The sequence below is a fragment of the Balaenoptera borealis genome, assembly GCF_965194805.1.
Source record: "Balaenoptera borealis genome assembly, chromosome: 1".
In the NCBI taxonomy this organism is placed as follows: Eukaryota; Metazoa; Chordata; class Mammalia; order Artiodactyla; family Balaenopteridae; genus Balaenoptera; species Balaenoptera borealis.
This window is the reverse complement of record NC_138860.1, coordinates 105,538,483-105,559,791: the sequence shown is the minus strand read 5'-3', so window position 1 is coordinate 105,559,791 and position 21,309 is coordinate 105,538,483. Positions and strand designations below refer to the sequence as shown.

At 32.7% G+C, this 21,309-nt stretch overlaps 1 protein-coding gene and 1 long non-coding RNA gene across 4 annotated transcripts in view; one reads left to right on the top strand and one right to left on the bottom strand.

Moving 5' to 3' along the window:
* SLC30A7 (solute carrier family 30 member 7) overlaps positions 1–21,309 on the top strand; it is an 82,314-nt gene that overhangs the window by 15,162 nt on the left and 45,843 nt on the right. For all 3 annotated transcript variants that reach the window (XR_014242739.1, XM_082385769.1, XM_082385768.1), the window contains exons 4-8: positions 3,821–3,908; positions 4,559–4,685; positions 12,643–12,786; positions 15,816–15,866; positions 19,126–19,261. Coding sequence is in view for 2 of the 3 variants with exons in the window: in XM_082385769.1 (XP_082241895.1) it covers positions 3,821–3,908; positions 4,559–4,685; positions 12,643–12,786; positions 15,816–15,866; positions 19,126–19,261 (546 nt within the window). In the remaining variant the exon portion in view is untranslated. The remainder of the gene's footprint in view (positions 1–3,820; positions 3,909–4,558; positions 4,686–12,642; positions 12,787–15,815; positions 15,867–19,125; positions 19,262–21,309) is intronic.
* LOC309626564 overlaps positions 9,422–21,309 on the bottom strand; it is a 240,657-nt gene continuing 228,769 nt past the window's right edge. The window contains exon 2 of the long non-coding RNA XR_014243291.1: positions 9,422–10,803. This is a non-coding gene — a long non-coding RNA (uncharacterized lncRNA). The remainder of the gene's footprint in view (positions 10,804–21,309) is intronic.

Sequence of the window (21,309 nt, the reverse complement as noted above, 5' to 3'; positions counted from 1 at the left end):
GATAGGGAAATTTCTCAACTCTTAATCTATTTTTTTTTTTTTTTTTGAAGAAAGAGGAAAAAGAAAGTTTCAGTATATGAAAATGGTCATGTTTCTTTATTTTTCTTTTTTGGTTGATATTTTGTTTACTTATTGTCTTCAGCTCTGCTTTTGTGTAAAATACTTCTCTTACTTTTGCTGAATATGCACAATTAACTAAATATTTGGAAAGTGTTTTTATGCGGAAGGGGCTGGTCTCACTTCTGAGCCTAGTAACCTTAGAGGCAGAGTTTGCTTTTTGCCATCTCTGATTGGGGGCAGCAATGGAATTTCCATTATTTGATTTACTCTGCCTGAGTGTTTTCTCTTTTTTTGAGCTCATAGACTATTTTACAATGTGATTATATTTATGTGTAAATAAGTAGCGCTCAGAACTAATATCCTCTTTTGCTTTCTCTCTCCCACCCACTTTCTCGTTCCTGCTCCCGCTCTCTCACCTGCTTACTTATTGACTCTTGCCCTGTCTTTTCCCCTCCCCCTCCCTTCCCCTTGTGAGTGCTGTCTTGCACTCCCTCCTTTCTTTGCTGTCTTTCCTGTTTTCACTCCATCTCTCATTCATCTCCCCATCCTCATACTCATTCTCTCCCTTTTACTTCTAAACTCCCTTCTCTCCTTTCCCGTTCTTTCTTTCTAGTTACTTGGGTCTGTGCTCATGGTCTTTTTTTCTCCCTCTCCCTTCTACTCTCCATTCTCTCTTTCTCCCTCCCTCACATCTTTTCTCTTATTCTTTGCTTTCTCCTACTCTCTCCCTCTATGCTGTAGCACTGTATCCCTAAGATCCTTTCTCATCCCATCTTCCCCACCCCTTAACCTCTTCAGCTGCAGTTTTTTTTTTTTTTTTTTCTCTCCCTTTCCCAGGCCCTCTTTCTTTCTTTCTCTGATTCTCCTTCCCTGTGCACTTTCTTTCCTGTGCAGTTCCTCTCATTCTCTCTCTCTTCCATTCACATCCACCCTCTTACATGCACTGTCTCTTGTGCCCCTGGTTCTCTCTTCTACTGGTGCTCCCCCACTACTTCCTCTTTCTTTCTAGCTTTGCTTTTGTTCTTGAGTAATTACACACTCTCTGCTTCTTGCACGTGCTCTTGTTCTCTTCAGATGTTTATCGAGGGCCCAATATGATTCGAATACTTTGCTACTTGTAATGATATAAAAATGAATAAGATATGACATCTGCCTCGGAGGAGCTTGTGGTCTGATAGGGAAACAGCTCTGTAAAAATCCTCTGATAACTATACATTGTGTGACAAGTGCTAAAAGAGAGATATGTGAAATTCTGTGACAGGACTTGCTGATTTGGGGTATAACCCAAGTGATATGATTACTTGTAACATTATAAAAAGTGACACAAAAAATACTATTATGTTATTTTTATAGAGCAAGAGATCCTATTTATTTATAAATCCAAACAGCTCAAAAGCTCAGGAAAGAACCTATTCCATGGCACTGTATAATCAAAAGACTCAAGTATATTTTGAATTACTAAAGGTTGTATGTGAAGTTATAATTTTGTGTTGGAAAATTAGTACTTCATACATATTTTACATAAAAAAATCTAATTAGAGTATCTTATTAAGCAGTCTTCCTGGATAAACAGTAACTAACTATAAGAATTCTCCTCAATTCCTTAATTCTTAGGGTATCTATTGTTTTCTATTTAGAATGCATAATCTCCTGGTATAAGACAGTTTTTAGAAATAGCTTTGAATACCTTCAGTACCATAGCAGGTTTTACTGATTCAACTTTAACTAAAATATACAAGAGTAATATTCTTGACATTTTTTAATTTGTTTATCCTGTCTTTTCCTTATTTGCTTTTTTTTCTTTTGAGAAGGGAAAAATTAGGGGAAAAAAGCTTATGTAACATTTGAAACTATTAGTAATTGCTATAGTAGTAAGTAGCAGCAGTAAATGTAGGTGCCAGTATAACAAAATGACACTGAGTAGGCTAAGCCAGTGATGAATCCCCAAACCCCTAATTCAGTATGATCAGAATAGCAGGCTGACTGCAGTAGTAGAAACCATAGGCAGAATCTGAAAGGCAGCAAAGACTTTTCAGTATTTTTTTATGTAAAGTCATCTCTGTGTCTTGACACACTCCTAATTTTGAAATAGCAAAGCTAGAATAAAAGTAATACATATCTGATAGGTAGATAGATGCATATGTGCATGCTTATATACATATATACATATATTTGTATCTTTTTCGCCCTGGCTAAAGAATCCAGATACCATCATACTAAATAGGCAATAGCATATTCATGGATCATATGTTTTAATTCCAAGACTCAGTCTGTTCAGGTAAACACAGTGTGTTTGGAAAAGCAAGTGTGTCTAGATTTCACAAGTTTTTCATTTTAATCCTGCAGTCAAGTTTAGCAAATATATTAAACCTAATTAAAATCACTTTAGCCCAACAATTTATCAGAATTTATGGAGCACCTACTAAGCTAAGCATTAGGGACAAAAAGATGTCTGAAAAAACACTCCTGCCTTTGATCTTGAAATCTAATGGAACTCAAGGACAAAAGGCTTTCCATCAAGCATTAGCTATGGGATTAGAAGGGTGGGTTAAAAGAAAGTGTTTTTTATTTCTTGGGCAGTAACACTGTTGATATATTAGATAAATTCCTAAGTGTGGATTGTGGAAAGCAGGCAGTGAATTCTTTGAATTTAATGAAAAAAAAGTGTTTGCTTTGACAAATAAGATATTAATTTAATTCACTTATATGTATTAGAAGGTAGACATATGCAGTATTTCTGAGTGTAGAAATATACACTATGTTGGAATGTACTTAACAGACAAGCTTCAACATAACCATATGGAGTATATTTTAAAGAGTGTTTTCTCTTTAAAAATATTTTTTGCAGTGAAAATTGTATTATCTAGAAATTAACATAGAAAGCTAGGAAGTCTAGCTTTTTGATGCTCCTGTTACATTGTTCAAGAACCAGAATGATTAACTGCTGTCAGCACCCTTTGAATAATGTCTGAACATGTAGAACTGCCAAGTTCAAGTTGTTTTAATGACTTTAACTAAGCCAAATATACCTCATGGAAAAATAAAATCCTTCCCCAATGCTTCACACAGGTAGGAAGCCGAAAGCTTCAGAAGTCCATGGAGAAAAAGAGAGGTATTTTAAAAATAGTTTAATTAGAATTATGTGAAGCTAGAATTGATTCTAAAAATAGGTAATTGAAAAGTTTTTGTTAAATTTATTAATCTTAGAAGAAGAGTGATAGAAATATAAATCTCAAGTTGTCTCTGGGATAATTCAGAAATAATTATATTTTCCTTCAGTCAAAGCTCCCCTTGCCAAAGATTTGAAAGCTGAAAGGTACAAAGCAGAAAACATAAGGAGTTCTTAGAAAAGAAGGAATTAACAAGTTATAAAAACCCCTTTTTCAAGCTCTCTTCTTCTACTTTTTATCTTTGTATCCTTCCTTCTTTGCCCACTTATCTGGTCCTGTTCTTCCTTCTCCAGTGGCAGCTTGAGATTTACATTTCTGTGAAAGGTCTCTCTAAACCTACTTACTCTAAAAAGGTCTTTTGTAGAAATCTATATATTTTATGGCATTCTGCTGTTAAATATAACTCATAATAATTAAATTTATTTTCTCAATTTTATGATATATGTACAATAAAACATACTATAAACACTGGGACTTTGTTGGCTGCTTATAACCATATAGTATGGTTTAGGACCTCTGAATATATGTGAATTTGTGATTTGATTTTTAAGAAATAACTTAATTCAGTTGTTTACTTTGCTCTTCTTTAGGTATGTTAGAGCGGAAGTTCTGGCTGGTTTTGTCAACGGCCTGTTTTTGATCTTCACTGCTTTTTTTATTTTCTCAGAAGGAGTTGAGGTATAGTAGATAATAATTAGAGTCAGTAAATTATGTTTCTATAATGAAAATGTTTACTAACTAAAGATACTTGTAATAGAGCTATTTTTCACATTATCATTATTTATTGAGGCCAGTCTTGGATTAGATAAAATATTATGTGTGTACAGGAGGAACTTATAAAGTAATTGAAAAAATTATATGTGAAACTACTTCAAATTGAAAACAAATAATAGTGCTTTACAAGCTGTGAATGAAGTGTTGACACTTAATGAAAAGTAAACACACAATCCCTGTAGTGAGGTCTGTTGGAAGAGTTCTTAAGATAGAATGTGAGGATTTTGCCAATGAATCTTGAATGTTTTGTATATTAAAACAAGTAAAGAGAAAATTTAAAGATTAATCAACTTAAAATTAATGACAGTATTTTAAGATTCTGAAGAAGGATGGTTTTAGTCCAGATGTTCATGCTTTTAAATGTATTTATTTAAGAATAGTAACTGTTACGTTTTCTGCAGTATGTGAGCAATGGTTTTATTTTTATTAACTGTTTTGGCAGATAATTTTGGAGTGATTTTAATTCTGAAAATAACTAAAAATTTTTTTAAGTTTACCAGTTGATCAGTCAGAAATTATATCAATGCAATTTGTTTGTATTCTGTATTTTCTAGAGAGCATTAGCCCCTCCAGATGTACACCATGAGAGGCTGCTTCTTGTTTCAATTCTTGGGTTTGCAGTAAACCTAGTAGGAATATTTGTTTTCAAGCATGGAGGTCATGGACATTCTCATGGCTCTGGTATGATGGTTAGAACCCTTTGTTTCTTCATTTCTGGTTTCTGTCATAATTAGTCACTTTTGAAAATTGATAATTTTTAAAGTTTAACTTACTATACTGACTTTTAATAAAGAAAGTAATATGTTAATAGACCCATATTAATGTCTTCCTGAACAATCCTTCCCGCTTCTCCATGTCCCTCCCTCTTAGTGGCTTCTCAGAGTCGTACATGTTGTCAGCTTGGTGTGGATACTTCCAGACCTCTGGAGCTCATCTCTTTAGTATGATATCATTTATATAAAACAAACAAATATCAAAACCACAGTACAAATCTAGTTACTAAAAAGTTACAGTGTATGGGGGTATGAAATTTATCATACAATCTGTCTTTGAGATCCTTCCATCTGGTATCCATCATTGTACCTTCTCTTGTTAACAGAAACACAAAACTCCATGGTGTGGGTTACCATGGTTTATTTAACCAGTCTTCTATGGATTTAAGTCGTTTCTTGTTTTTCACACTTCCATATGAAGCATATCCTTGTGAACACATGCAAGTGTTTTTCCAAAGCTGTGCTATCCTGTACAGTAGTCATTAGTCACACGTGACTATTTAAGTTTAAATTATGGTTAATTAAATTTAATAAAATTAAGAATTCAGTTCCTCAGTTATACTAATGACATTTCAAGTGCTCTGTAGCCACATAGGGCTACCATTTGGACAGCAAATATAGAAGATTTCCATCATCACAGAAAGTTCTTTGAATTGCAGTCTGCTGGAATATGAGTAGAATTGCTGGAACACAGGATATCTAGTTTTTAGTTTCAATAGATGTTAGCAGTTTGCCCTCCAAATGACTCATTCCCATTTACCCCAGCAAAAAATGCAAGTACTAGTATTTTCTCGCCCATATCAAAACTTAATATTATGGGTTTAAAACAATTTTGGTTATATTTTGATAAAAATGGTATCATTTTATTTGGTATTTCTTTGCCTAGTAGTGTGGTTGAATATCTTTCTGTATGTTTTTAGGCCATTCAGATTTTTTCCTTTTCTGGAAACCCTTACAAGCATTTTTTTAAGAACCCCTTACAAGCATTTTTAACATATTTTGTATACTAATTCTTTGTTTTATGTGTTGCAAATATCTTTTCCCAGTCTATGGCTTATCTATTTAAGCTTTTATATAGGGGTTTTTAATTTGGATATAGTCTAGTTTTTCTGTCGTATATTTTGTGGTATGTTTTCTGCTTTGTTTAAGGAGTTTTCTGTCCCTGGGTCATAAACATATTCTCTTATTATTTAATACTGTGAAAATTTTGGTTTTATGGTTTTTTCCCATCTACTCTGGTCCTTCATCTGTGTGTAATTTATTTTTGTGATGGGGTGAGTTAGGACTATTTTTTCTCAGTGTGAATGAATAAGCAGTTTTCTAAGCACCATTTATTAATCTGCTCTTTACATCACTGATATAAAAGGACACTTTTACCCTATATTAAATTGCTTTATGTATCAGATCTGGCCTGTTTATTTTTGGCCACCCCAGTATCACACTGGAATAATTGCTGTAAACTTTATGTTTTAATATCTGGTAGGGTTAATCCCATCTCTCTCTCTCTCCCTCTTTTTTTTCCTCTGAAGTTGTTTGGGCCTGTCTTGCTCATTTGGTGTTTTTCATCAGCTAGTCAAGTTTTATGAAAATTCTTTTTGGGATTTGATTGGGAATGCATTGTCTTTATGTTTAATTGAGGAGAATTAACATCTTATATTTTGAGTCCTTTATTAAATTGTCTTAGGCACTTTAATAAAGATCTTTATATTTTTCATTTGATTCATTTTTAGGTATTTGAAAAGTTTTTCTCACTATTAAGAATGAAAACTATTATTCCTGCTTGTCTTAATTACATAGCCAGGACCTCTAGAACAATGTTCATTAGAAATACTTACAGCTTATATCATTGTGTCAACCTGGATAATCACCTGGGTAGCTTTTAAAGAAATGTTGATGCCCAGGTTTAATCCCAGAATATTTACATCAGAATCTCTGGAGGAAGAGACCCAAACATCAGCATGTGTTGAAGCTCTCCAGTCAACTTTAGTGTGCAGTAAAGGTTCAGAACCATTGCTTTAATAAAAGGATGCTACTAAAGTTTTACCATTGGGTCTGATGTTTGTGGTCTGTTTCTGATAAAACAGCTTTATCAAATTAAGGATATTTCTTTTTTTTCTGTATCTACTGAAGTAATCATTTTTTTTTCCTGCTTTAGTTAATTTAAAATTAGTAATTACATTGATAGATTTTCTCATGAGGAACCGTCCTTAAATTTGGGGGTTAAAATTTAGGTCTGCGATCCATTTTGTGTCAATTTTGTGTATGGTGTGAGGTCTGGGTCCAATGTCATTTCCTGATCCATGAGCATGAGATGACTTTCCATTTATTTGCAGCTTCTTTAGTTTCTTGCAACAATGTTTTGTAGTTGTTAGGGTACAAGTCTCACACTTCTTTTGTTAACTTTACTTGTAGGGCTTCTTTTTTTTTGGCTGCCATTATCAGTGGGATTGTTTTCTTTGGATTGCAAAATGGGATAAGGGATACAGCTCATTTTTGTATATTGATATTGTGTCCTGCCACATTGCTGAAATAGCTCATTATTCTAATAGATTTTTGGTGGATTCTTTAGAATTTTCTAAATACAAGCATACTTATTTTATTGAGCTTTGCAGATTTTACGTTTTTTACAAATTGAAGGTTTGTGGCAACCTTGCATCAAACCTATCAGCACTATTTTTCCAACAGCATTTGCTCACTTCATGTCTCTGTGTCTCATTTTGGTAATTCTTCCAATATATCAAACTTTTTCATTATTATTATGTTTGTTATGATGATCTGTGATCAGTGATCTTTGATGTTACTACTGTGACTTGCTGAAGGCCCAGATGAATGCCAATCTGAATGCCTTTTTTTTTAACTTGTCTAAATGCCCTGGCCAGATCCTACAGTGTTAAATAGAAGTAGTGAGAATGGGCATTCTTTTCTTTTTCCTGATTTTAGGGTGAAAACATTCAACCTTTCTTTATTAAATATGATTTTAGCTGTGTTAGCTATGGGTTTTTCAGAAATGCCCTTTAGATTGAGGAAGTTTTCTTTTTATTCCTAGTTTACTGGGCGTTTTCATCATGAAAGGGTATTGGATTTTATTAGTGATTTTTTTCTTCATTTTTGAAGATGATCAGTTGGGTTTTACCCTTTATTCTGTTAATATGGTATATTACGTTGCTTGATTTTCAGATATTAAAGCAACTTTGCCTTCTTAGGATAAATCCCATTTGGCCATGGTTTATAATCCTTTTGACATATTGCTAGATTTGGTTTGCTAGCGTTTTGTTGAGGACTTTCGTGTTTATATTCTTAAGGGATATCTGTCTGTAGTTTTCTTTTGATATCTTTGGCTGGTGTTGGTATCAGGGTAATACTGGCCTTATATAATGAGTTGGGAAATGTTCCTTTCTCTTCTGTTATTTGGAGGGCATAGTTGGGAGAGAGTTTGTGAAGTACCGGTACTTTTTAAATGTTTGGCAGAATTCACTTGTGAATCCTGGGCTTTTCTTTGTTGGCAGTTCTAAAATTATTAATTCAGTTTTTTTGCTTGTTATAGGTCTATTATGATTTCTGTTTCCTATTGAGTCAGTTTCAGCAGTTTGAATTTGTCCATTTCATCTAAATGACTTATTCTGTTTATAGATACGTATTTAAAAGTGTGCCTTTTTTTTTCTCATAAGATCAGCGGTGATTTTAGCAATTTTTGCCTTCTCTCATTTTTTTTCTTGGTCAGTCTAGTTATTTTTCCCTTTGGTTTTATTGGTTTTTCTCCATTGATTTTCTTGTCTTCATTTCATTTTATTTCTGCTGTAATATTTATTATGCACTTTCTTCTCCTTGCTTTTGGGTTTAATTTTTTTCTTCTTTTTCTAATTTTTGTAAGGTGGAAGATTAGATTATTGATTTGATTTTTTTTTTTTTTTTTTAGCACAGGCATAATAACTAAAAATTTTTTTCTAAGCATTGCTATAATATAAGTTTGGGTATGTCATGTTTTCATTTTTGTTCATCTCAAAGTATTTTTAAATTTCCCTTCTGATTTCTTCTTTGATCCATTAGTTATTCAGGGGTGTGTTTTTCGATTTTTTTCATATTCGTGAATTTCCCTAATTTTCTTCTGTTGTTGATTTCTGATTTAATTTCTTTGTGATCAGATGACATACTTTTTATTATTTCAAATTTTAGAAGTTTTATTGAGTCTTGTTTTATGACCTAGCACTTGGTCTCTCCTGGAGACTCTTCCATGTGCATGTGAGAAGAATATGCATTCTGCTGTTGTTAGGTGGGGTGTTCTGTAGCTGTCTGTTAGGTCTGATTTGTTCATAGTTGTTCAATCTTCTGTTTCATTGTTGATCTTCTGCCTAGTTATCTATCCATTATTGAAAGTAGGGTATTGAAGTCTTCAACTATTATTGTTGTTTATTTTCCCAGTTAATTTTTTTAGTTTTTGCTTTATGTATTTTGGAGGTATGTTGTTCAGTTCATATATTTCTGTAATCGTGGGATATCTTCCTGAGGGGTTGAACTTGTTATATAAGATGTTCTTTTTCACTCACAATAATTTCTGGCTTATTGTATTATGATAGCCATTATGGCACGTGCATGCCGTAATGCGTGGTATTGGTATACTTTTCTTTCTGTCCTTTTACTTGCAACTTATTTGTGTCTTTGAATCTAGAATTTGCTGACAGAATACAGCTGGATCATTTTTGTTTTTAATCCATTCTGACAACCTCTGCCTTTTGATTGGGGTTTTTAAAAAATTTACATTTCATGTAATTACTACTAAGGTAGGATTTATATCTGCCATTTTAATATTTGTTGTCTGTATCATTTGTCCTTTTTGTTACTCTGTTCCTCGATTCTTGTCTTTTAAATTAAATAGATATTTTTTAGTGTACTTTTTTAATTCTCTTGTTTCTTTCACTGTATATTTTTTAGTTATTTTCTTAACTGTTGCCCTGGGGATTACAAGTATCATCTTAACTTAAAGCATATTAATAGTAACTTAATAATTCAGATTAATAGTAATTTAATAATACACAAAAACTTTGCTCTGATTTACCTCGATTCCCACCTCTCTTCTTTGTACTATTATTGTCAGATGAATTACATGTTTTATGTTATAAGCCCATCGATACAGTTTTATAATTATTCCTTTATGCAATTGTCTTTTATTGGGTTGGCCAAAAAGTCTATTTGGGTTTTTCTGTAAGATGTTATGGACAAACCTGAATGAACTTTTTGGCCAACCCAATAAAATATATAGGAGAAGAAACAAGTTACAAATAAAAAAATATGTTTATCCTCTCTTTCATAATTACCTTTACTGGTGTTCTTTATTTTTTTGCATGGATTTGAGTTACTGTTTAAGTGTCCTTTCATTTCATTTGTAGGGAATACTTTTGTTTATGTGGAAATGTCTAATTTTTCCTTTATGTTTAAAGGAGACTTTAGTTGAATTTAGAATTCTTGGTTGAGTCTTTTTTTATTTTAGTTTTGTCATCCTGTTGTCTTTTGGCCTCCATGATTTTGTGGTGAAGTCAGCATTTCATCTTGTTCAAGTTCCCTTGTACGTGATAAGTCATTTTTATCTTGCTATTCAATTTTCAAGATTTCTTTTTGATGTTCATCCACTTGACTACGATGTCTTTAGATATGGCTCTATTTGAGTTTATTCTACTTGGAGTTTCCTGAGCTTCTTGAATGTGTAGATAATATTTTTCATCAAATTCGGGGAGTTTCCAGCCATTATTTCTTCAGATACTTTTTCTATCTCTTTTTCTTTCTCTTCTGTCTTTGGGACTCCCTTTATGCTTAATTTGGTACACTTGATATTTTCACAGGTCTCTAAGGTTCATTTTTCTTGATTTTCTTTTCTTTCCCTGCTTTTCAGAGTGGATAATCTCTATTGATCCATCTTCAAGTTTGCTGTTGTTGCAGCCCAGATCTGTGCTTGAGCCCTTCTAAAGTGGATATTTTATTTTAGTTATTATTTTTTTTAACTCCAGGGTTTCTGTTTGGTTTTCTTTTCTTTTCTTTTTTTTTAAATTTATTTTATTTATTTACTTTTGGCCGTGTTGGGTCTTCGTTGCTGCATGCGGGCTTTCTCTAGTTGTGAGCAGGGGCTACTCTTCGTTGCAGTGCATGGGCTTCTTATGGTGGTGGCTTCTCTTGTTGCAAAGTACGGGCTCTAGGCATGCAGGCTTCAATAGTTGTGGTGTGTGGGCTTAGTTGCTCCGCGGCATGGGGGATCTTCCTGGACCAGGGCTCGAACCTGTGTCCCTGCATCAGCTGGCGGATTCTTAACCACTGCACCACCAGGGAAGTTCTCTGTTTGGTTTTCTAATAGATAGATAATTTCTGTCTCTTTGTTAATTTTCTCTACTTGATGAGTCATCATTATTATACTTTCATCCTTTAGACATGGTTTCCTTTAGTTCTTTGACCATATTTATAAGAGCTGATCTAAAGTTTTTGTTTATTAACTTCGAAATCTGAGTCCCCTTCAGGAATATTTTCTGTTGGCTGGTTTTTCTCCTGTATATGTGGCATACTTTCCTCTTTTTTTCCATGTCTTACAATTTTTTTGTTGAAAACTGGACCTTTTATATTAAAATGACACTGATACCAGATTACTTCACCCTCTCAGAGTTTGTTGTTACTGATATTATTGTAGTTTTTTTTTCTGTTGTATGACTTCCTTGGATTAATTCATTTCCTGCAGTGTGTGGCCATTGAATTCTCAAAGCTGAACTCTGAGTCTGATAGTTACCACGTTGAGAATAGAGATTTTTTTCAGGGAACTGCAAGTTTGGACAAAATATTGACTGTGCTCTGGACATGGTGCTTTTAACAGTGCTTCAGAAGAAATCAGATCTCTCTATTGTCTGCACAGCTGCTGGCTTTTGGCTAATCTCAACTGAGCTGAGGCAGGAAGTGGAATGGCATAGCCCCAAGTTAAAACATCAAGACCCTGCCATCTTACTGAGGTTTGGTAGTTTCTTGGGTAGATGATTTTCAGTTCCTTTTGTGGTTTTGGTTAATTGTCAGAGTTCTGAAATTTTTTAGTTTGTTCCACATATTTTTGTTGTTTTAGGAGAGCTAGTGTGCCCACATCCTCTGTCCAACATTCTGGAAGTTGATTTCCCCATTATTCATGATTTTTCATGTAATGCAGTGCTGAATTTGATTTTCTGGTATTTAGGATTTTTGTAAATATAAGTGATAGTTTTGAATTAGGTAACATCCAGTCTTTTTCTATGCTTTGGAATAGTTTGTAGAAGATGTTTCTATGATGGTTTAGTAGTTTTTAGGTCTGCTATGGAGAAATGATTCCCCACTATTTTGTGCTTTTTTTCTCCTAAGGATTCTACCTGCTTTAATTTTACTGATCCTTTTACCAAATGCCGCCGCTTCCCTGCCTCCGCCTTAATGTGACCATATGCATGCATTGTTTTATCTTTGTTAGTATATATAATAGTACTTGGCAAAGTTTTGGCCAAGATTTTTGTCTGTATTGTTCACTGCTTTGTCCCCGGTGCCTAGGATGATGCTGTAACATAATGTGTTCCAAATAAGTACTTCTTGAATGAATGAACAACATTGTCTAATCTCTTTAAATATTTCTGTGTACTTCTCACTTATTTTCATCTCCAGTAAAGTCTACCACTTCCTTCCATGCTTTTATTTCCTTCCTGTACTTTATACTAGAAACTCAGTATTGTTTTAATGAATCTGTAGCACTTTCTACAAGTAAATGTTTATTGAATCGAATCTGGTTTTAGAGCTAATTCTTTTCACTAATGTCAGTATTATTGTAACCATTAAGTAATATATTCTTACATAACTTTTGTTCTAACACTCTTTGTTTTTAGGCCATGGACACAGTCATTCCCTCTTTAACGGTGCTCTGGATCAGGCACATGGCCATGGAGATCATTGCCATAGTCATGAATTGAAACATGGTGCTGCACATAGCCATGATCACGCTCATGGACATGGACACTTTCATTCTCATGGTGAGTACAGCCTAAATACTTTCAAGTGGACAGCTTTTTAAATAAACAGAAATTGCGTAGATTAATTTTTGTAGTTGAAATAATCTGTTAAAAATATTGCAATCAAGTTCCTTTCTAATGAGTCAGACTGAATGGTTTCCTGGACTAGTTTATTTTTAGTATATAATGAAATTAACTTGGCATAGGTAGTGGATGTAGCTTTTTTCAGTGAGTTTATCATAATAAAATGCTATTTTAAATGAGTGTCAGTGAATGAAGAACTATTGCATTTTAGCAAATGATTTTTTTGAAGTATAATGAGGCCTTTTGTGCCATATATAGGCTTATAAAAATATGACAGGAGTTTTCAATTTTTCACATTTTTCTTGTAATTTTGATAGCTATCACCTGATATTTACCTCCATGTTTCCTTAGAAATTTTTATATGCTAACTTATATAGTATTGGGTACTAAGTTATAAGGTATTTATCAACTTAATTAACATTGTATTTTAAAATTATATTTAAATAGTTTATTCACGAAATTTTAGAATATAGATTAATAGATAGAAGCTGCTTAGGTGATACCGTTTGATTAATCTTTAAATAAATTATATGCTTAAAAATTGTCTGTACTTGGCACACAGACCAAATCCTAAAGCTTTCAATTTGGAAATATGAAATGGCCCTTATAGATTGAATGCTAAGCCCCTAATTTTTTCAGTCTCTAACATTTGCTTTATTTTTGTAACTATTACACTGGTATGCTTTAAAACCTGCTTTTCTAAGTTTTTTGCTCACATGCATCCCAAAATAATTTTGAAAAACTGTATATTGCTCACATTTTTAAGATGATTTCTAAAAAAATTTGTTTGTTTAAATAATTGCAAAGAATGTAATTTCTGATACCTTATAGATTATATTTAGAATGAAACTTCCATATTACTCTATTGAATATAGTCAGTCAGTGGACTCTAAATACCTTAGTGATTTGAGACCCACTGTCACCCATTCAAAAATGCATAAACAGTTATAAATTTTACAGCATCCTGTTTCTCCTTGAATTCTTATTTCTATTCCACTTCCTTTCTAGAATTTTATAAAATGGAGTATATTTAAGTCCTTAGTTGACCATCTGTTATATTTCTTTGCAACAAAATATGTATATAAATTAAAATATTTTATTTCTTAGGAACATAAGACAACATTTAAACATTTCTTTTGGATGGAGTTATTGTAGCTTTTACTAGTATAAAGTCAATAGAAATAATTCTATTTTGATTTTTGATACGTATATAAACATAAAAAAGCAACATTTTATTTGAAATACATATCTTTCTTTTTTTTTTTATTTGGCTGTGTTGGGTCTTCGTTGCTGCACACGGGCTTTCTCTAGTTGTGGCAAGCGGGGGCTACTCTTCGTTGTGGTGCGCAGACTTCTCATTGCGGTGGCTTCTCTTGTTGTGGAGCACGGGCTCTCGGCACATGGGCTTCAGTAGTTGTGGCACGCGGGCTTAGTAGTTGTGGCTTGCGGGCTCTACAGCACAGGCCCAGTAGTTGTGGCACGCGGGCTTAGTTGCTCTGTGGCATATGGGATCTTCCCAGACCAGGGCTCGAACGCATGTCCCCTGCATTGGCAGGCAGATTCTTAACCACTGCACCACCAGGGAAATCCCTGAAATGCATATCTTAATGATATGACTGGAAGTCTTTTTTTCTCAATTAGTTTATGGATAAATAACGCTTATTAGCATAAAGCAGGTTTGGCATCAATTCTGTTCCTATTTTCCATCCTTATAATGTAAGTATCAATACTAAGAAACTTTAAATATAAGGAATTCTGTTATAGCAGTTTCAGTTCCACTTATATGTGGAATCTAAAATATGACAGAAATGAACTTATTTACAAAATAGAAACAGACTCACAGACATAGAAAACAGACTTATGGTTACCAAAGGGGAAAGGGGGTGGGGGAGGGATAAATTAGGAGTTTGGGATTAGCAGATACAAACTACTATATATAAAATAGATAAACAATAAAGTCCTACTGTATAGCACAGGAAACTGTGTTCAATATCTTATAATAAACCATAATGGAAAAGGAAAAAAAAAATACTGTCTTTATCTCGACCAACTATGTATAGACAGAAATCTCATGCTCTGATCAGGAGCTGGATTTTTAGAAGAGTTACACTTTTCACTATCAGGATTTTCAAGGTAGCTCCATCTTTCTCCCCACGCAGCAGTGCCATATTAAGACAGAAGTCATTGTGTAGCCTTATGCTTTTATACTTCTTCTGGCATTGTTACAGTGTTCCATCAAAGATGTAGTAACAAGGGTGTGTCCACTGTTTGGTGCTGTGGGCCAAGAGCCATGACTCTGTTAGTCATGATCAGAAAGCTCATCAGTCCACCTGATGATCCCATAACAAATATTGCTGATCTTTTACATTGTTTACCTGTATTTTCTGCTTTGATGTTAAAGCTGATTAGTAATCTTCCAAGTATTTAAGTATAAAAATTGCAGTATTTTTTTCATTTCATCATTATAAAAGCAATATGAAAAAGTATTTTTATCTCTTCTGTATGAAAAGCTTGCCGCATTCATCTAGAAGCTATTGGGAAACTGTTTGCCATAGTCCAGTTTTCCTGGATGCTGTCCTGGCTTCATTTCTTGGTCTTCTTATAATATCAAGCAGTAGTTTTCTTTTTTCTGGATTTTCCAATTGTAAAATTGGCGCAGCAGGCTCTGTAAGGTATGTTATGAATATTAGAAGATTCACAATGTTTTTAATTTACTGGTGTTTTTTACCAGATTGCTTAATATAATAATTTCCTAAATACTCTGTACTGTTGATGCAATTTGAAATTTCCTATGTCTATCTTCATTTAATTACCATATTAAATTTTAAAAATAATTTTGTAGGTCTGATGTGGCTATATAGTCATGCATCCTTCATGATACATTTGAATGAAAAGTACTCTGAATTGCAAAAATTGAATCAGGAATGAAGACATGTTTTAAAATAATTTAACTTAACTCTCTACAGATGGCCCCTCCTTAAAAGAAACAACAGGACCCAGTAGACAGATTTTACAAGGTATGACAAGCAATTTGTATATTTCTCAGTTTTATGAAACTGGTTTCGTAGTTTTGAGCTATCTGAAGTTTTCCTTTAAGAAAAATGTATAACACAGTATTTGTGTTTAAAATGTTAGCTTTCCTAGTCGATTTTTTAATATATACTATTAGGTATATTAGCAGATATTCTTTTAACTGTCACTAGGCTGTTTTCTCAGATTTAATAAGAAGATTAAAATATTCAGAAACTATACTGCTTAAATCTAAATAAATACTAATGCCAGTGACTCTAGTAACACCATAATATTTAGTAATAAATATATTAGTAATAAATAATAGTATGTTTGCCTTTGTAGAATTATTAAATAATTTTTCCAAGAATAATATTCAACATGTATTTATGTTGTGGAAAAATTTAATGGTAAAAATGTAATGCATCCAAACTCAAAAAATGTACAGAGCTAAGAGTGAATCCTAATGTAAACTATGAACTTGGGTCATAATGATGTGTCAGTTGTATCAAATATACTACTCTGGTGGGGGAGGTTGACAATGAGGGAGGCTATGCCTGAGCTGGAACAGTGGGCGTAAGGGAAATCTCTATCTTCCACTTAGTTTTGCTCTGAACCTAAAACTGCTCTCAAAAGTAAAGTCTGTTATATTTTTTAAAAATGTAATGCAAAGGGAGATCTTTCTCATATCCATAGGCATCAAATGATGACACCTAAAGAGGAGCTTACATATTATGTAAAATTATATATTACAGAATTTTACAAGCTAGAGAAAATCAGTCTTGTCTATGAAATATGGTAGTTTCTTTTTTGGGATGTGAACCAATCTTTGGCTCTGGATTTCCATATAAACTTCACTGTCACAGTTCCTAATTTGCAGCTCCCCATTTTCCTGCCTTTATTAACTTTTGACTGCAGTCTGACTTTCTCACTAGCTTGTGATCCAACTTCAACTGTACTTATTTTCTGCTCTTTTCTTTGATATAGTTCTTGCTTTTTATTTTTTCACTGTGAATATGTTCCTCCATACTGAAGAGCTTATTTCAGGAGGCTTAAATGTGTCTTGTAGTCACTAGTTTTCCATTTGTGAAATACACAGAATTGTTTTAGGACAGCATTTGCTGAAATAGCTTGTAATCATGCATATGTAATGCATCTGTATCCAATGCTACAAATTTAGCCTTGATAATAAGAATTTAGTTTTAGTCTTGGAAATCATCACAAGTTGAGGGAAGGGAGGTCAGATTTGCCTTCCTAATTATGTTTTATACAAGCTGTTGTGAAAATTAGCTTATATTTTCAGAGTATCCATTAATTTATGGTGGCTGAAGCAGCCCAGTAGAAAGCTGAAAGTTAGGATAACTGCCAGGTACTAAAACTTTTTCATATAGATACTCACACATGAAAAACTGACTTTACTGAATTTTTCAGTTATTTGCTGCATTTTCAATATGACCCCTGGCTTTCTTGGGCAGTTAAAATATCAGTATCCTACCAAGTGTTTTAAGGGTTTTAACTTTTATATAAGTTAAACATGTTACTTTAGATTTCTTTCTGTAGTGATTTTCTTCTTCAAACAGTTACTGGAAAGTAAGAAGGGCTTAGTTAGTTAATGACACTTGCTAGTAAAGCCAGTTTTCAGATCAGCAAATGAGATGTAGCCAGGGACTTGCCAATCAAAGGAAAATCAAGAACAAAGGATTCTTTTCTTTTTCCTCTCAGTGTTTAGAGCTGTTTTCAATTCTGGTCCTACCAAAACATTGATTAAAGAATGTATAAAAATTTAAGATCACATATCACTTAAGAGTTTTGAAGGTTAGGGACCCTCAATCCACTTCCACGTGTATCTTCCTCCAGTTTTAATTTTAAAACTTAAAGTGGTCCCAACGTTTATTAACCTATTTAATTCTTTGTTATTTGAAACACCATAGAGAAATAGAATATTTTTTTAATAAGTGTGCTTCTAACATATTTTTTATTACAGAAAAAAGAGCTGTTAACTTTTTGAAGAGTTGTTGTAAAGGTCAATACTCTGTACAAATGAAAAAGCATATTAGGTACTGAGGAATCAATTACATTTGGTATTAATACATGATATAAAATTCCACATTAGCAGATTGATTGAAGCATATTTTCGTAGAGTGTCTTAAGATTCAATTCAAGTGTATTAAGATTTGATTAACAACTTAATAGTCCATTTTTAAATTATTAGAAAGTGTTTTCAAGTTTAAATAAATCTGTTTTATACCTAAAACATAATTGGGTTACCTTTAATTGCTTATTGAATAATAATAAAGAAAAATAAGTATTTCTAAAGTAGACACATGGTTTCACACATTAGATATTTCTTTTCAGATAGAGTAGTTGATGCTGTTGAAGAATGTTCTACTTCTAGCAACATGTGGTTGAGGTTTAAGATACAGTGTTTTGCTATACAGTAAATTTTACCTCTTACAGATCTAAATGTTGAATAATTTGTCTTACTTAAAATTTTTTTATATAATGTATACTAAACTTAATTTTTGACATTTTTTTAATGGTTTTCCACTCAAGTATCAATTATTAAATGTTAATATATCTAGGTTCTTGGGCAGTTAGAGTATCAGTATCCTACTAATGTAATATTTAATTATTAAAAGTTCAAAATATATTTACATCCACTTTAAAATATTCAAATCTCTACTTTCTTTCATATCAGGTTTGAGTTTAGTGTGTAACTTTAGGTAACAATACCTTCAGGATAATTACTTTACTAGGATTAGCAGTATGGTCCATAGGAAATTCTAGTCTCAAATGGTAATAATTTTAATTACCAGAAGAGGGCTCTGTGTGTACATGTATTTGTAGTTATAAACAATGTTTTCTTGACTGATTCTTTCAGCCTAATGCAGTTTTCTTCTAACAAATTATTAATTAACTTCTGGACTCTTAACCAGAGATGAATGTGCACAAAAAATTTTTTAAATCAGTTATTTCTCTAATTCTTCATTTATATTATAGCAAAATACTAAGGATCATTAAGAGCAAGCGTAACTTATGAGTCAAATATCTTAACCCCTGCTGTTTTTTAAAAGGAAAGATTATTTCAATTCCCAAAGATACTATCAGTATTACTTCTTTACTAAACAGTGAATCTGCATTCTTACTGATTTTCAAATTGGTATTTAGTTTTATATATATAATAACAAGAATATAGTTTTAAGAAATATTTGCATTTTCAGTTGATCAGAAAATGTTATTTTGATTTTCATTATGCTTTATTTCTAGGTGTATTTTTACACATTCTAGCAGATACACTTGGGAGTATTGGTGTAATTGTCTCTGCCATCATGATGCAGAATTTTGGTCTAATGATAGCAGATCCTATTTGTTCAATCCTGATAGCCATGCTCATAGTTTTAAGGTAAGTGTTGGTACGTTACTTTCAGGTATTAAAATGAGAGGTGATATATATACTACGTAAATTACAGATCTAAATTATTATTATGTTGGGGGTTTTTTGGTCTTTAACAAATTCCTACATAGATTATTTCTCTTTTCATCTTACTATTTTTTTCTGTGTTTACCTAAGGTTTGATATTTCTTTTTGGTATTTAGTAATTGATCTTCTGTAAATCAAATCAGTAGTAATTTTCTTAAATCCAACACTATATCTGTAGAGTAGAACATTGGAAATATAAAATGAATTAATGTTAGAATATTATTCCTTTGACATCTGTATTTTGCACTATCAAATGCAAAAGAATATTAAAATCTCTTCTAGAACTATTTTTAATTTATAAAGTTATATTATCATTGCAGAAGTCTTACAAAATTGCTTACTGAAGTACATTTATGTCCTTCTCCCTATCTAGATTATAAATTCTTGAGGAAGGATCTGTCTTTTAGCTCTTTGGCTCTCTGTTGCCTGTCATAGTACCAATGTGTATGTAAGTGTGTGTGAGTGTGTATAAATTCTCAATAAATATTTTCTGAATTAGTGTATGGTTACTATCTTTTAAATTCGTGTCAATTTATTATTATTATTTTAATTTTTATCAGAATAATGGAATATTATGTGCCTTTATTTCACAATCTTGAATTATTTATATAGATATGTCTTGATTGAACTGTTTTTGTCTAATTTGTCCATATGATTTTACTGTTAGTAAAGCTATCTTTGTAACGATAACAAAGACCTATTAGAGGGCAGACTGTGATGATATTTATAGCTTGTAGTTGAATAGAATAGACTTTAAAAATTACAATGAAATTATAATCTTATAAATCAGTCATAAACGTAGGTTTTTAAGTTTTTGCTTAAAAAATAGGATACAGTATACATTTTAAACATGCAGAAAGTTCAGCTTGGATTCACATATTCTATGAAACTTAATTCCTGATAGATTTGGTAACTTACATCTGTACCTCTTTATTTGCATGTTCATTTTATTTTGTGTTATAATTTGTGGTTGCTTCTAATACTTCTTAGAGTAGGATCTTAATCTTTATTTTCCTTTGTCTCCACTCTTATTATCCTAATTCTATCATTTGTTGCTTGGAAGAGACTGACCTTTCTGACTCCCTCTAATTTCTTTTCCACATTGTGGCCAAAGTGATCTTTCTTTAATGAAGATTATGGTACATGGAAAAATAATCTTGCTTTAAATCCTGCCATGGCTTTCTTGCCCTCAGGCTGAAGTCTGAACTCCTTAGTAGGCCTTCACATTGGTACCCATTTATCTCTTCAGTCTTTCTCTCACCCTGTCTCAATTTCTATTCTGCTCTCCAGCCACAGTAAATAACTCTCAGTTCCCTGAAAACATGTTATGAGCTTTCTGGATTCTGAGCTTTGCTCGTGTTTCCTCTCTCCAAAATAAAATACTCTTACACTGAGTGCCCTTCTCCTTTCCCCTTCATCCCCACAAGTGCATAGATCACAATTCTCATCCTTGAGATTAGATTTCAGTTTAAATGGCACTTCCTTGAGGAAGCGTTTCCTGATCGTCTACCTCCCAGGAGGGGTTAAGTATACCTATAACACCGCCTGCTGCTCCTCTTGTGGCATTTACTAACTATATTGAAATAGCCTGTCTTATTGTCTTCCTTAAGCTCCATGAGGGCAAACTGTTTTTTCATTGTTGTAAAGTCAGCACCTAACTCTGCCAGGCAAAAGTTGGTGCATTTTCGATTTGAATCAAAATAAATTTGTGTTTTTTCAGTCTCAGAGAATTATTTTCTCTAATCCTAAATCGGGAATTCTTACTTAGTTCTAGTCCCATTCAGTTGTTCCACAAATATGAATAAATAAATAAACACACACAGAGGACAAGAGAACTTTTTTTTTTTTTTGCTGAAATATAACACATTAAAAAGCTACACAAATTATTTTCAGCAAATATTTATTAAGTAGACCCTCTCACCAGGGTGGTGAAAGGACAAGATAACTTACTGTTTTGATCTTACATTATA